The sequence below is a fragment of the Felis catus genome, chromosome B3, assembly GCF_018350175.1.
Source record: "Felis catus isolate Fca126 chromosome B3, F.catus_Fca126_mat1.0, whole genome shotgun sequence".
NCBI classification, from domain to species: domain Eukaryota; kingdom Metazoa; phylum Chordata; class Mammalia; order Carnivora; family Felidae; genus Felis; species Felis catus.
In genome coordinates this window covers 105,997,501-106,014,611 of record NC_058373.1, presented here as the reverse complement: position 1 = coordinate 106,014,611, position 17,111 = coordinate 105,997,501, and the positions used below count along the sequence as shown (strand labels likewise).

General features: G+C 43.0%; 1 protein-coding gene across 4 annotated transcripts in view; it reads right to left on the bottom strand.

Moving 5' to 3' along the window:
• Positions 1-17,111, bottom strand: part of DAAM1 (dishevelled associated activator of morphogenesis 1) — a 176,849-nt gene that overhangs the window by 105,713 nt on the left and 54,025 nt on the right. For all 4 annotated transcript variants that reach the window (XM_023255733.2, XM_023255734.2, XM_045059982.1 and 1 more), the window contains one exon: positions 2,279-2,498. In XM_023255733.2, the coding sequence (XP_023111501.1) occupies positions 2,279-2,461 (183 nt within the window). In that variant the 5' untranslated portion in view covers positions 2,462-2,498. The remainder of the gene's footprint in view (positions 1-2,278; positions 2,499-17,111) is intronic.

Genomic DNA, 17,111 nt, shown 5'->3' with positions numbered 1-17,111 from the left:
AGAGCACAATTGAAAAGACAGTGGATGTAGAGGCTGTGAGGGTACTAACTCTGCCCACCAGTTCCAACTACCACCAAGTGGGCCCTCATCTATCAGCAACATCTATCTCCTTAGGTGGGCTTTGTGTTTTCAAATACTTTAAATGGGATACACTGGACCAGATGGACTTGACAGATAACATTCAGAACTTCTCATCCAAAAGCAGCAAAATACACATTCTTCTCGAGTGCACGTGGAACATTCCCCAAGATAGATCACATACTGGGTTATAAAATAACTTTACGTGGGAAATAAAACCAAGCCCGTGAATACATTATTGTCCTTCCTGATAGCCATCATGGTAGATGATTCACTGCCTCTCCCTGGAAGAGGATTGTATGTCCTCCACTGCCCCAGTGACCTCAGGATCGTCCATGCGACTTGTGGTGCCAGTCTCTACAGAAGGATGATTCATCCTTCCCCTGTGATCTCAGGAGTGGCTACGTGATTTTCACCTGCTAAAGAAATGTGGGCAGAAGTGCCACATGCCATTTCCAAGCATAAGCTTAGAGCCTACTAGCAGTTTGCCATGTCCCTCCTTACTCTTCCATCAGGCCTGGGTCTTGGATGAAAGATGGTGAGGAACAAAACCACACCTGACCCACAAGGGACATGCAGCATTAGCAAGGGATAAGCTGTTGTAGTTTGTAACTGTCACAGCATGAACTAGCTGAGATGACTGAGACAGCCATTGACACCGATCCCCACCACTTCCCTTCTTATCTTCAATCACTCACAGCTCACATCCTCCAGAACGTCTTCCTTGACCACCCTCCTCATCACTGTCCTATACCTCACAACACATCTACACGCCATGCAGAGGTGGGTTGTGCTTCTTCCTCTAGTGGCATTGTACTTTTTTATCAATCACCTTTTGCTACTGAAACTGTCAGCTGTTTCAGAGAAGGTTCTAGTTTCCCACTTCAAACCTCCCCATTAATACCTAGAACATAATCTCTGCATGCAGAGGTGGGAGAGGGGAGAGATTCCTTAAACACCAAAAATATTCATCAACATCGTAAAACACAAACATGCTGCCAACAGCCATCTCTTCTTTTTCCCAACCAATTCTGGTTGGTAACAGGCTTGGTAATACTCTCATATTGGCTTATTTTATAGGGAAAGCCTATAGGTAAATTCTGGTCTGGAAGAGCTGGAGTGGCCTGATCGCTTCAGATATTACCCCTGGAGGGCAATAACACAGCCTACATTACTTTCTGACCTAAGAGTCATGCAAAATGATAGCACTCTCGAGTATCTGTTGAATGATACAAATGGTCTGATTCGTCTGATTAGAACTAACTCCATTACAAAATGCCGGCAATGATCGAGGGAGGATAGAGTACTCATGTAACATTTATTGAGCACCCAATGAGGGCCAGGCACTGAGCCATTCCCACTATGTATTACTCTCACTTCGACACTACATCACACTAGAAGGAGGACTTATTTTTTTTTCTCACTTTCCAGAAAACAGGCTCATATGCTTCTTCCATACTTACACAGATAATAAAGTCAGAATAGTAACTTGAACCAACGTCTTCCTAATCCACATGCCAGGACTCTTTGAACTATGCCATAATATACCTCTGTAACATGGAATGGAAATAAACACTACTTCAGAGGTACCTAAAAAGCTAAGCTGAAGAGATCACTTACATCTTTTGAGAAGAGGTCCTACACCAGATATCTCTCTCACTTCAGTACAGTGGATTCTAAAATATGACAGGATCCATGAAAAGCTTCCCACAACACTTATTACTACAGTCTGATCATTAGGCTAAATAATTAACTGCCTTAAGTAATAATGGCTTTCATCAAAGGATCTGGGACAGGAAGAGGAGTAGGACTACCTGTTAAGAAGACATTCATACAGCACACTGAGAGCAGGGGTGGAGAAAGCATTAGAGAATTGGGGGGCTGTGAGGCAGAGGACACGGGTATAGACTCACGCTGGGATGGGGGGAACAGGAGAAGCAACTTGGGATGTGATTCGGCCACATATTCGAAGATCTAAGGGCTTAAATCCCTTCACTTAAAGCAAAGCCCTCTGATGTAGTAAAGCTACCTTCTTCTTTCTCTTCCTCCAGAGGCTCAGTGCCCACAGCTGGGGTGCCAATACAAAGGGGTCATTGCACCGAAGAAGGGCGAGCCCATGGCTAACCAAACGAAACCAGGCACACCCTCTCCTCTTCCTCCTGGCTCCCAACCACCGGCAGGAAGCAAGCTGGAGACTCACCACAAGTTCAGTGAACATGACATCCAGCTCCTCCACAGGGGGCATGGGTAATGCTGGCTCCATGGTCTGAAGCGCAAAGTTGCTATCGTTTCGCAGCCGATAGGTGATTTCCGGGTGATCATTATTTCGGAAACAGCAAAAGATGAATGAAATCCCCCGTCCACCTCTCTTCCTTGGGGCCATGGCGGATTTCTGTTCTATTTCTTGAAGTGACTAAACTCTGCAAAAACAAGACATGACATGGTTAAAGGTGCAAAAATGGATAAAAGATTTTTTTTTTTAAAGCCAGACCAATTCAAGAAAGACCCTCTGCCCTGGAGGCAGTTGATAGCCTGCAGGGCATAAAGAGGACAACCCCAAGATGGTTTGGAGTTCAGTTACACAAAGAGCACATCCTTCTATTCACTTGTTGAATGTTTCCTGTGACCAACTGCTGAGCCAACAGTACAATTCTCCCCCTCCACACCACGGCACATGACCCAGTCGCACTGGGCTACTGACCACTCTTTGCCTATCACATGCTCTTTCTTGCCAACCCATCTTGTTCTTTAACATCCCCTGAAAGAATGACCTTCTCTTCCTCACCCCTTAGGAATCCAGGATCTCTTATCCTTTAAAGTTTGATACGAACGTCCTCTTTTTCACCTTCCCAAAGGAGAATTAATATGTATGCTAAGGCATATCTACCCATTCCAGCTCATATCATATTCTAGGTTCGTTAAGAGAGTATTGTCCTGTTAGACAGCCAATAACTTCAAGTCAGGGGAAGGGACTGACCATCAAACACCTTGTTGGCCCTAGTGCCCTGCACAGTGCCAGGAAGGAAGGAGGCACTCAGTTCATGTTTATCATGTTGAATAATTTAAATTCATAACAAACGAAGAGTGATTTCACATGAGCTATCCAAACAGAAAAGATCAAAGGAGTTCACCAATACAGAGATAGTCATAGTATATTCACATAACAGAATACTATGCACTCATTTAAAAACAACATGGCATCTGTATATGTAGATATGAAAACATGTTCAAGATACTTTATGATATACTGTACGTATTACAGGATTACATGTTTTAAAGAATGCATATATGTTTTTATGCATATATGTAAGAAAGGGCAAATAGCACTAACCTCTAAAATAAAAACAGGGGATTGGAGAACTATTCTTTTTCATTTGGTACCCTTTTGAATTTGAATTTTTTTTAATGTTTATTTTTGAGACAGTGCAAGCAGGGGAGGGGCAGAGAGAGAGGGAGACACAGAATCCAAAGCAAGCTTCAGGCTCTGAACTGTCAGCACAGAGCCTGACACGGGGCTTGAACCCATGATCTGTGAGATCATGACCTGAGCCGAAGTCAGACGCTTAATCGACTGAGCCACCCAGGTGCCCCTTGAATTTGAATTTTTACCATAAAAACACATTTTTAGGGGCACCTGGTGGCTCAGTCAGTTAAGTGTCCAACTGTGGCTGGTCATAACCTCACGTTGTGATTCCTGAGTTCGAGCCCCATGTTAGGCTCCATGTTGAGAGCTCACAGACTGGAGCCTGCTTTGGATTCTGCATCTCCCTCTCTCTCTGCCCCTCCCCTGCTCGTGCTCTCTTTCTCTCTCAAAATAAATAAACATTAAAAGAAATTTTTAAAAAACACATTTTGAATTATTATATAGTTTTTTGTAATTATATGTATTGCCTTGGGAAAATCCAAAGTTACACTGTCAATTGAAAAAAGCAAATCAAAGAATGATACGTACAACACGATGCCATACTGGCTTTTAAAAAACCAATCTCATACAACATTACAAGCTCCAGAAGTTTTCATAAATAACTATGATTTACAAACACTTCTTGAGTCAAGATCTCGCTCACTTAAGGGATGGTGGTCTCCAAAAGCCAGTGACTAGAAGTCTTTAGAATGGGAAGGGAAGGTAAATGTTAAGAGCAGGTTGTCCCTCATGTAGCCCTATGTGATACTCCAACTGGCTCTGGAATAACAACTTGGCCGAGACATCCAATATCCCAAACTGTTGAAGCATATACCTCCTGGCCTAAAGTGTACTTGTTCAATGTCATAGGAGACATGTGCAGTGCCTGGGATTCCTTTGGCAGATGTGTGTTAATACCTCTTATATACCAGGCACTATAAGCACTGAAGGATACATAAAGGAAATGGGTCACTAGGAGATTATAATCTGGTGGGAGAGAGTAGTACACCAAACAGTTATAAAAAGGCAATATGGTATATTATACCAGTGGATGCTACGTAATCGAGCAGGAAGTACATAGGGGAGAATGTGGGTATGGTCCCTGATGGATGATTTCCATAATCAATAGATTATGGAAAGCAGGGCATTTTGGCAGAAGGAACAGTGCAAGCAAAGGCATGGGGTGGGAAGGGGCATGGAGTACATAGGGAATGAGTAGTGGTGTGGCACAGCTTGTGTTACATAACACAGCCTTCCCACAGCAAAACCCTGGGGCTCTCATCTTCCTGATCGAAACCCACTGAAGTCTCTCCGATACCGATCTAAACTGGCTTTCAGTGCTCCATCAAATCAGATCCAACTCAACTTCTCTGTCTTTCCTATTTCCTTGAAAGTATCTTTCACTTTAGCCAACAGACCATTTTCCACGCCCCATTCACATCCCACGCTCCTCTCTTCTTCCATCCCAGTGGTCTGCTCATTCCTTCTGCCTTTATCTTTGTCAACACGCTCCCATCCTGCCAGCACCCACACTGACAGTACTTAGCACGGTGAGCCCATCCACGGCTGGTGAAAACTGAAATTTGTTTCCACGTTCCTGAAGGGCAGTTTACCGACGCCTTTCACTCATACTTTTGACTTGAAGTATTTCTACTCCTAGAAATATATCCCAATGGAATATTCCAAGATACTATCAAAAATGTGGTCACAACAATTTTCAAAGCGTTACCTAATAACCAATAAACAAAGGCATAAAATAAGTTCTAGTTGTAGGAGACTATATGAAAAGGTTAATCATGGTATAACTAGATGACAGATGACCAAGCAGTCCTCTCTAAAAGCATATTTAATGACATGCGCATTTTATATGTAAAATAAAGAATAGTATCCAGTGTCCCATTTATGTACGAACAAGTGTACATATATGAGCTGTCAGGATGGGAGCGTGTTGACAAAGATAAAAGGAAAAAAGGATAAGAGAAACAGCACAATGTGAGCCAACAGTAAGCTTGTGTCAAAAACACCAAAAAATTTCTTTGTACTTTCCCAAGTTGTTGTCACAATGAAGACATACTACTTTCACAATCAAATGAAAATGAGATTTAAAAAAAAAAAAAAAAACAACAACTGTATGATCATTTGTTTATATGACAGATGGAAGGAGGGGAATGTGTATGCAAAAATGTTCTTATCAAAAATATCCAAGTTATGGTGATCTATACACCAGTGTCCCAAACTATCTGAGGCGAAGGATGAGTTGCTTCCCTCCAATCTGTTAGCAATGTATTTTTGTAAAATAGAGTACAACTATTTCAGCAATGGCAAAATGCTAGAAGAATTTCTCTAAGAGTGCAATTCTTGTATTCTTTGTTAACCAGCATGGGGAAGGAGAAATACCACTGATGTACACGAGGAGATGGGAGTTCAGACTTAGTTCACTAAAAGACAACTGTGAATGTCTGTCTCCGACGTATGTCCTCAGGACCCAGCCGTGTCCCCCTTGGCAGCCAGGCCAGAGTCCTGCACACCCTGTCACTCAACTGTCAGTAAGTATACTGAAGAGACCGTTCAGGGATTAGTGTCAAGGTCTGCATGACTAAGCACCTCCGTATGGGGGTAAGGAGGCAGCATTCACGCTACTCTAAAACGGGAGAAAACAAAAACAAAAAAACAAAAAACGGGCAAGACCCAGCTCATGGAAGGTCATATGGTCCATGCTTAGCTTTCAAGTTTATTTCCAGGCAGTCTTGCTAACCTATCCCATTGAATGTGGTCTGGGCCCTCTTAGCATGTTGTGACCCTTATGAGGCAGAGCCAACACTTACAGTAATTTGTGGATTTGTGGTCTGAGTCTTACTTCCCCTATCGAAGAGTCAACTCCATGAGAAAAAGTGCCCACAGCTTGTGTCACTTAGTGCCTCACACACATAGGAGCACGACCCAAGTATTTGGGAAACGAATAGAGAGCAACTTTACTTTTGTACTTTATAGGTTGTTTCACTTAAACCCAAGTTTTATTACATTCTGGCTGTATTGAGGGGGGGGGGGAGGGTGTGCACAAGAAACACAGAGATCTAAAAATCAGCCCAAAGCATTTAAGTCTTTTTTTCTTTAAGCCAGCAGTTCTATAAACAAACACAAAATGAGGGTCTTGGCTAGATTCTAAGATGGGTGATAAGATACAGAGTCTATTACGTTTAAGAACCTAATTGAAATCATTTTAATAAGGACCAAAATATTGCCTTTGACAGGTGATTTGTGTTTAAAAGCCTCACGAACGCCCAAAAGCCAAGTTTTTATGCTGGCTCCTGTGTGTGACACCAAATACAAGGTCTTCCATTAAACCCATCCTTAAACTGTAGATGATGGCAAAGCTTTGAGACTTCCAACAGGCTGCCATTTTTTTCTCTGTTTATTTATTTTTGAGAGAGAGAGAGAGAAAGACAGAGTGTGAGCAGGAGAGGGGCAGAGAGAGAGGGAGACACAGAATCCGAAGCAGGCTCCAGGCCCTGAGCTGTCAGCATAGCGGGGCTCAAACTCTGAAACCATGAGATCATGACCTAAGCCAAAGTCAGCGGCTTAATCAACTGAGCCACCAGGTGCCCCCAGGCTGCCATTTTTAATACACATACTTGGAACTCACTGTTAAGAGACTAGATTCCTAGATATAGACCAAAGTGGAAGCATAAGTAATCATCCTATGACCCCTCAGTGGCAGTAGACACTTCTGGTCAGCCCTCCTTAACCGCCCTGGCACTTCGCTAACGAGCAATCCCAACAGCTGTGTATGTAATTTTACGAAGCACATCCACACCCAACACTTCATTTTATCATCCTCATTTCACATATCAGACTGAAAGGGAGACTTGGGAGGGAGTGGGGAAGTTAGGAAGAGAGAAGTTGGGGAGGGACTTGCTTTGCTGCAGAACGTAAAGGGATGTTGACTGGAAGAAGCCTAACTGGTTCGGAGTGGGGCAGGGAAGCTTGGCATAGGTCAGGGAACCTGAGTGCTTAATCCAATGGGAATCCAATCCCCACCCTCTCCAACCTCAAGGCCATGACCTTAGTTCAGCCTCCCCTTATCTCTCATCTGTATAATTACAACAGTTCCGTAACTCTTCTCCTTAACCTGTGGTTCTCCAGTTTAGGGGCTGACAAACCTTTTCTGTAAAGGACCAGATAGTAAATATTTTTAGCTTTGTGGGCTCTTAAGCCTCTATCACAACTAGTCAACCCTGCCATTTTATTCTGAAAGCAGCCACAGACATCTGTAAAAAATGGGCATGCCTATATGCCAATACAACTTCACCGTGGACACGGAAATCTGAACTTCACAGAACTTTGTCATGTCACAGAATATTCTCTTTCAAAATTTGTTTTATTATTTAAAAATGTGAAAACTATTCTGAGCTCATGGGCCATACAAAAATAGGTGGTGTGTGCATGGAGGCCCAGGGGTTGAAGGTCACCAACAGCTGCCCTAGTTCATCGTATTCATCATTTAATTCATTAAGTCAAAATTCTGTTGAGTACTGAGGTGTCTGGCTGGCTCATTTGGAAGAGCACATGACTCTTGATCTCGCGGTCATAAATTCGAGCCCCACGTTGGGTGTTTACTTAAAAAAAAAAAAACCCTGCGGCGGGGGGGGGATTTATTGCAAGCTAATTATGTGCCAAGCACTGTTCTAGGCACTGAGGAAACAGGGATGAAAATGAGATGATGTGCCCTTCAGGGAGTTTTAGAAAAGATGTTTTGGAAAAGGCATGAAAAAAAAAATCAAGTAAACTTTATTAATTTTGGTTAGGGTTACAGGGGATGCAAGAAGCAAGTGAAAGAAAATGGTGGTGATGGTGGTGGTGGAGGCAGCGACTTTCAATAGTGTGATCGGGGACAACCTCTCCAGAGAGAGGGCATTTAAGCTGAGACCTAATGGATGAATGGGATCAGTCCTGCAAAGTGCTGGAGGCAGATGATTCCAGGTGGGAGGAGTATGTGCAGAAGCCCAGACCAGGTGGGCAACTTGGCACATCTGGATCAGGGAAGAAGACAAGTATGGCTGGGGCATAGTGAGTAATGACAGTGTTAAGAGAGAAGAAGCTGGAGAGGGGAGAGGCCCAGACTCCAGGGACTCGTACACCAGAGTGAGAAGTCTGGGGTTTATTCTGGGAACATCATAAATGTGATTGTGTCACTCAATCACGACTTCTGTCGTGTCTCCTGGATACAGTACAGCTTCCGGCCAGGACCATAAGACCCTCCGTGGTCTAGTCCTTGGCTACTTATTGTCTATCCTTGTCTCCCAGTACCATGAGCACTGTCCATCCATGTGCCCCCCCCCCCCACGTGCACGAAGTAATCAGACCTTCACAGGAGTCACTTCTGAGCCCACACATCCACAGTTCTCTCAGCCTAAGGTGCTCTTTTCCTTATGAACCTAAGTGTCTTCCACTGACCATTCAAAACCCACTCAATGTTTTAATGGGCCTTAAGTTTTCCAGAGATGGTCGCACGTTTCTTTCCACATCCCAAGCAGTATGTGTGTGTGTGTGTGTGTGTGTGTGTGTGTGTATATATATATATATATATATATATATATATATATAAAATTGAGTGTTTTTTGGTTGTCTGGATTTTTTTTTTTTTTAATTCACGTCTGTTTCCCCCACCAGACTATGAGATCTTGAAGACAGGGACTATGCTTCATTCAGTCTCTGGCACATGGTATATTCTCAATACATGTTTGTTGAATGCAAAAGCATAAATGCCTAAGTGAACAGATGGCTTGTTTCTGAACTTCAGGATTGTGTGACTGGGTGTTCTTCCCACAGTTGCCTGCAGATCTCTTTTTCACAAATGCCAAGACATTTAAAGTCAACCAGATCACCAAGTGCTCCTTAGCCACTTGTCAAGCTTTCTGATGCTGACAGTAGCCTCACAAACAGACTTCATCCTCTGGGTATTTGCAGCTTCCCTCAAGCAAGGAGCTTCTTTCTGGCTGAATTAGCTCATGCTTGTTTTTTCCACCCAGCCTCAAAAGTAAGATCCATGGGAAACAGACCCACTGAGAATCTTTTAGACTTTTCCCCATTCCTTATATCCAATGAACACCTCGCCCGAGAAAGTATTCACTTCTTCACCTATCATAGCTGAACCTCAAGAAGCCAGACACAGCATTAGGTGCTGTAGACACAGATGAAGAAAGTCCACAGACTCAGGGAGATCACAGACTAGTGGGGACATTTAGGGAGCGGCGAAGCTGCTAACTCTGTCCAGTGAAGAGGGAATACAGAGTTACTGAAATCTGGGACCTGTGTTTCCACATCTTGGCCCCTTTTTAATCAGATCAGCCCGAGGGAAAGGACTAATTCCACCATGACAGCTGGGCCCTCAACCAGAACACATCTTCTAATCTCAGCTTCTGGCATCGTTGCAGAGGGGAAGAAGTCACTTCTGCGACATCCAAAATGCAATCCATCTATAACATTACAGATGACTATTGCTATGCCACGCACAAGGAAGCAATTAAAAAGCTACTTAAGATTCTGGAGCAGGTGCATTCTGCTTAGCAAAGAATAAGAAATTTAATCCATCTGTGGCCTAGCTCGAAGTCAGAGTCATTTGTACTGCTCTTTAACAAAACAAACAAGACTCTCAACATGGTAACAGTCAACAAATGAGGGCCAAATTTTGGGGAATATAGATGATGATGATCAGGATGATCTAAAACATTGGAGAACTTACAGTCCACAAGAAGACCCTCCCTAACACTCTCCTTTGATAATGCCAGGTCACAACACATATGTGATACGTAAGCATTGTTTTCCACAAAGCAGGTCAATATCTGTACCGAATAAATAGGGGAAACTTGAAAGCAGTGTTGACAAAACAGATTTGCACCCATGCATACATCTTTCGGATTGCTTCATCAGGGACTTTTGCCACACGTTGGTAAGATGGCTGTCCAGACCGAAGGATACGCTCACTGGCTAAGTAACCACGGTTGTCCTCTAACCAAAGTGGTCACGGGGGAAGCAACTTAGATGCTGGAGGAAGAGAGACAAGGAGAGACCATGATTTCCTGCCAGCCACCAACGTGATCAGACAGTTGAGAGCTCCTGCATGTACTCACATCGATATCGTAACCCACATCTATTTTTTTAATCAAGACAGTATTTCGCGTTTAATTCTCCAATTATAATTTCAGTACTAAAATACTGGCATTGTTCCTTCATTGTAAATGGTGTCCGGAATTTCTGAAACAATGTCACAGACTTAAAAAGAGGGACAAGCAAAAAAAAAAAAAAAAAAAAAAAAAATTATACCGTAAGAGCAACTTTAAAGAGAATGGCCGGGGAACCCTCCATTTTGGTGCCATACCTCTTATTTTCAGAGATGCAGTTTACCCCACATTTTGCAATTTTCCAATGGGCCCTGACATGCAGTTTTGGTTTCAACAGCACGATAATGTTAACCCAAATTCTCTTATCAAGAAGAATGTGAAAAGAAAAAACTGCTTCGCTTCTTTCCTTGGCCATCTCTCTCCCCTCTCGCATTCCTCATGTCTGGTTTCATTTCCCAAGCACACCAGATGCCAAGTACTATTTGGAGCTTTAAAAAAATCATGGGATACAGTCTAAAGGTTGCAGGAGAAACGTTTGAAAGGCGATGTGTTTTCCCCGCAAGTTTCAACATCCTCTCCACCAGGAAACGGAAAGGGCGTTTCTCAGTGTGTCCAGAGGAGGGCCAGCCCTTCCCACACACTCAGGTCCCAAAAGGATGTTCGAACGGGGCGCTTCTGGAAGTGGGTCTTGGAAATTCACCCTGTAGTCAGTCCCTTCAGCTCACTGACTTTCCTGATGCAAGAGGAAAACAATATAGGCACCAGGCACCCTAAAACAGGGCAGTACACACAAAACACACTCCCTCCTGTGTGCCCTCTCTGCATCAGTGGGGGGAGGGGGTGCAAAGTGGAAGCCAGAACCTGTCCCATTCCTTCCCCTCTTCCTCCCTAGATAATAAGAAAGGAACCCAAGCGAAGTCCATGCACACCCTCAAGCCAGACCAAGCCTCAACCAGCACATAATTCTTTCTTCCAAGCCCAAGTCATAGACTCCTGCCAGAAAACACCTGCTCTTCATGTAAAGAGCAAAGGAGGGGGACCTCCAGGTCTCACCCTAAAAAGCTGGCAATGACTCTTCTGTCATGACTCAGTACTTTAACCACAGGTTTGGGACATAAATCCCTAAAGCCAATACAACACGGTTCTCGAGTTAGGAGTTTGTGCTGTTCACGTGACAGAAACCAGTCTGGAAGCCAGGACATCTCGTCTCGATCATCTGGGAGAAGAGCCAAACCAAAAGTGTCATTGGAGTCCCCACCAAAGAAAGCACAGCCTTGCCAGACAGCCTGTGCCCTTGGGTCTGCCGACCTGTTGCTAGTCTGTGGGTTAAGTCAATAAACAGATTTAAGCTGAAGCCGAAAGAAATGCAAATCGTTTTCTCCCTTTAGGTTTCCATCTTCACTGCCTCTAAGGGATCCACTTAGATGTGCAAGGACAAATTTCAATGAGAGGTTACACAAACATAGGAAGTTACAACTCAATGGCCAGTTCTGTCACATCAAAGCTCTCACTCTTCCAAGAGGCCAAGTTTTGTTCTTTAACAAACATGTAAAACCAGCAACTTTCCTGAATCACCTAGCAGCTCTTTCAGGAAGAATAGGAGACTACGACATCACAGTCACCAGAGGAGAACGCGAGTACCCTGCAGGGCACCAACAGCTGCCTGTACCCTGTGGCTCCAGTCCTCTGCTGACCCTGCTTGAGTAACCCCTGAAGTCAGAGTCTTCACCCCTGCAGGCAGATGTGGTGCCTCTTGAAATGCCTCCCCACCACGATGATCACACTTCAGGGGTGTCAGGTTTCAGACCTTTCCAAGCAAGTAGCCAACACGTTGGGGCGATCCACACAGAATATTTAAGTGACATTAAAAGACACTGCCTAAAAATAAGTAGATTACTACTCATTTTGTTGGAACCTTCTCACAACTGAAATAATTCTGGCAAAGCCTGAGAGAGAAGAGGTTGAATAGATATACACTTAGTTTGAAAAACTGTGCTTTCCAGATCTAGGAGTAAAGTCTAATACGGCTTAGAGAAGATAAACCAGAGGTACTCTGGGCCGAGGACGCGCAATGCCATCCTCAAAGTAGTATCTAGTCCCTCTTCCCAGTGAGGCCATAAGACATGGTCCCTTGAAAAGTGAGTACTGCTACTAACCCTCCCAGCCCCCAAACCAGATGCTGCTCGACCTTACTCCTCCCAAATACTACAACGACATTTTCTCATCAAGGCGTTTTATTGCCAAGTAGGTACAACTTCCACTTGTGTGCAGGCCTTTATGGAGAATAATGTCCACTGGCATCCTAGGGAAACTACAGTTCCCTGGACTGAAAATAAAGAAATAAAACCTTGCCTGGAGGGCTTTATATGTTCGTGTTTACTGAAAGAAAATTTAAACTTCACTAATTACCTTCTTCTGTTCATGTTCTTCTGACTACTTTCATGCCAAGATTCATACAATTGCAGCAAGAGAAAATGAAACACCATGTAGAACAAACTTTCTTGGTTAAGCTTAGCCTCATTCTCTGGGAACTATTAAGAAACCCCATCCTTCTCATGGAAAATGTCTGTGCTTTTCAGTGAGGGAAAAACTAATGAACAGACACAACATGACATAGGCAGCCGTGGAGACCTGACCCAGGTTCAAAGAGCAGCTCACCCACTTCTTTCCTGGAGGAACCGGAGGAAAGGCTTCAAGACCCTACGTCCTCTCTAAAAGTGTGATGGCTTTTAAGTGGACGTTACAAAGGGAACGGAGAACTACCTTAGAGAGTTGGAAGGAGGATTTGTATTTGTTAACTACTGTTTGGTAGAAATGTGCTAACCAGATTCCTTTCTCTGACATTCCTGTGTGTATCAGCAGAACAAATTCCTGGAACGAGGCTGGTTTAATCTCTACAGGGCAGTTGTCATCACTAAATCAAGGGCTCTGCAGGTTAGTCAGCTTATCTGCAAATTGTGGGAAATTCTCTGAGAGTTTTAGGGGCCGTGTGGGAAAAGGCACTTTGAAAAGTCTTAGCTTTCTTGTATATTTTGAAGCATTCAACAGATTTGGTATTTCAACCCAGCCACTTATACAAGAACGACTACATCGCACACCCAACTGAGTCACTGCAAGGACGCTGACATGGGTAATACTGACCTGATTCCCCTTCACATTTTACTCAGGCACTGACCTCACCTACTTATTATTCTACTTTGTACCTCTGAAGGCATCTCGTCTATCCAGGGAAATCACTGAATTGGTCGCCAAACTGGACAACGTGACTGTCAGCAGCCACGGCCACAGGCTTTCACACTTTTGCCTCAGAGAGGTCATTCTGAACCTGTGTGGACACAGCCACCATTTGCCATTACAAATGTAAAAAATGTTTATAGAAAGCTAAGTCCATGGTGATTCCTGGGTTTAAAATTACAGTGTGGTGAGTTGTTGACTAGATCCTGAGCCTCTCTACAACACCTGCTGCTCAGAGGGGTTCATTTTGGGCAAGGCCAGCACCACACCTATGCTCAGGCTGTTACTAATGAGTCCTGCGCATGACAAGGCAGGGAGAAGCCACCCAGAAACTATAAGGACAGATGATGGAGTCACATTATGAAAACTGGAACTCCCTTGGAAAGAAGGACCCTGCCCTTCATAAAATTCTAACTACAAATTTTACATAATAAACCTTCAAGAGAGGCTTATGAAAAGATGCCGGTAAAGTTTCAATTGAATGCGAGTTCAGGTGTAGAAATAAGGCAGTAAAGAGGCCTTCTGGCCCCCACCAGTATGGGATGTTGTGTGGCTCTGGTAGGTGTTGCTCTTCAATCAGAACTTCCCCGGCCCTTCATGAGAGACACACATACCCTCTAATAAATGAGAAGTGAAGGCATTGCCTTGTCACGTCAGCCTCTAAAACTAATTTCCAAAAGAAAAAGCGCTAAAAGGACCAAGAGAAATAAAACTTTGACGTGGGATTTCCCCAGTCTCCCTTCGTGTTAGGAAACTCCATGAGCACTTAGATATACAACCATTCAAAATCAGAACAATTTTTTTTCCTTAACGGGGGGTGAGGTTGGGGAGAACTTCAGCCCCACAGTGGGCAATCTAATAATCTATGCATGGGAAAGTCAATTGTATTGCCTCAGTGGAGTGCAAAATGGCAATATCTATTGTTGTTTTTAATGTACTGGCCCTTTGATCCACATCTAAGGATTCTTAGATTCCATATATAGGAATTAACCTATAGATATACTTACACACGAGCACAGACATATATTAACGAGGATGTTCACTACAGCACTGTAATAGAAAACCCATTCATTATTGGTAATAGAGAATCAGTCTAAGTGACCTTCAATAGGTGAATGTTTTAATAAATGTTTGTGACCTTGCGGTGTAAGACACTGGTTTTCATACTCTGATGCCTAAGCTTTATTTACTCCATACCAATTATATCAGAATCTCTGGTATTGGGGGCCCAGGCATGAGTATTTTTCCAAACTCCAAGGGTAATTCCAATGTGCAGGTCAGTTTGAGAACCAGTGCTACAGAATCCTATGCCCAGGTTCAAAGAATGTCCTAGGTCCATGAATATTGACATGAAAAAGATCTAACATATTCAGAGGAGGAAAAGAAGAAAAAGGAATCAAGTTGCATAGCAAAACATATGTATCACCATTTATGTTAAAACTAAAAACAACCCTGTGTTTGTAACAATACACACACACCTATATATGTGAATGCATAGAAATCCTTCCAGAATTGGTGGTATAAACTGTAAAGTTGGTCAAAACTTAGCCAAATGCTTGGCACATGGAAGACGCTCGACAAATAGAGGCTATTACTTCCACGTGCATCTAAGTTTTTGGAACCTATGGTTTCATACTTGGATAGTGAACTCTTCTTATAAGTGCACCAGACAGTATTCTACTGAAACTAGGAAGTTTGCAAGCTTCTCAATAACCCCATTAAAACTCTAAGTATACACCTGAATAACTCATTAGCCTTTAAAATTACAGCTTGCTCTGTGTATACACGAAACCCATGCCCAAAAATGCAGACAGATTCATTGTCAATATCATATTGATTTGTAGGTCCACCAAAATGGCCCATTTATAAGTTGTTCTATGTCAGCCAACAAATCTAAAAACTACAACGTAATGCTAGATGCCACCTTGATGAACAAAGAGGAAGAATATTCCCAGGGCTACGTGTTAAAGCCCCAGGGATGACAATGTGACAAACTTTAGAAAAATGTTTTGTTTGGTCTTAAATTCTTCATATCCCAAGAGGCAATTAGTGGAGAATTTCTGGTTCCCTGAAGTCTTCAAATAGTCACAGGGCCGGTTAGAAGAAAAGTTGGGAGATTCTATTATTTTTTTCTTTTTATTTGGCTCTGTTTCAATTATACTTCTATTGTGGATCAGAAATCAAAGGGCATCACAAATACAGCCCAGGATAAGAGGCTTAAGGATGCTCATACATGGAATAAAACTTAGTATGTGGTACACTCTTTTTAAAACATTTTTAATGATTTTTAATTTTTATATATTTTTTAATGTTTATTTATTTTTGAGAGACAGAGTGTGAGCCGGGGGAGGGGCAGAGAGAGAGGGAGACACAGAATCCAAAGCAGGCTCCAGGCTGTCAGCACAGAGCCTGACACAGGGCTCGAACCCACAAACCATGAGATCATGACCTGAGTCAAAGTCGGACACCCTAACATTTGCTTATTTTTGAGACAGAGACAGAGAGAGACACAGAATCTGAAGCAGACTCCAGGCTCTGTACTGCCAGCATAGAGACCAATGCAAGGCTCGAACTCATGAACGGCAAGATCACGACCTGAGCCTAAGTTGGTCACTTAACCGACTGAGCCACCCAAGCGCCCCAGCTTGTGGTACAGTCTTAAGATGCAATCAAACATATTTAAAAACTATATTTTTATAAAAATGAATTTAGTACAATTTTCAAAATTCTTCTCTATTTTAGGTAATTTTAAAAAGGTATGCATCATCCACATTTACTTGGGCACTGAATGTTTGACTACAACAACTTTAAAGCTGGATTCCAGCAATTTTCTCCCAAGTACATGCTCCTAAGTTTCTACCTTTAAAGGTGGGGTCCTCTCTAAAATGAACAAATCAGGAGACTATATATGTTGGCGAGGATGTGAAGAAAGGGAACCCTCTTGCACTGTTGGTGGAAATGCAAACTGGTGCAGCCGCTCTGGAAAACAGTGTGGAGGTTCCTCAAAAAATTAAAAATAGATCTACCCTATGACCCAGCAATGGCACTGCTAGGAATTTACCCAAGGAATACAGGAGTGCTGATGCACAGGGGCACACGTACCCCAATGTTTATAGCAGCACTTTCAACAACAGCCAAATTATGGAAAGAGCCTAAATGTCCATCAACTGACGAATGGATAAAGAAGATGTGGTTTATATATACAATGGAATACTACCTGGCAATGAGAAAGAATGAAATCTGGCCATTTGCAGCAATGTGGATGGAACTGGAGG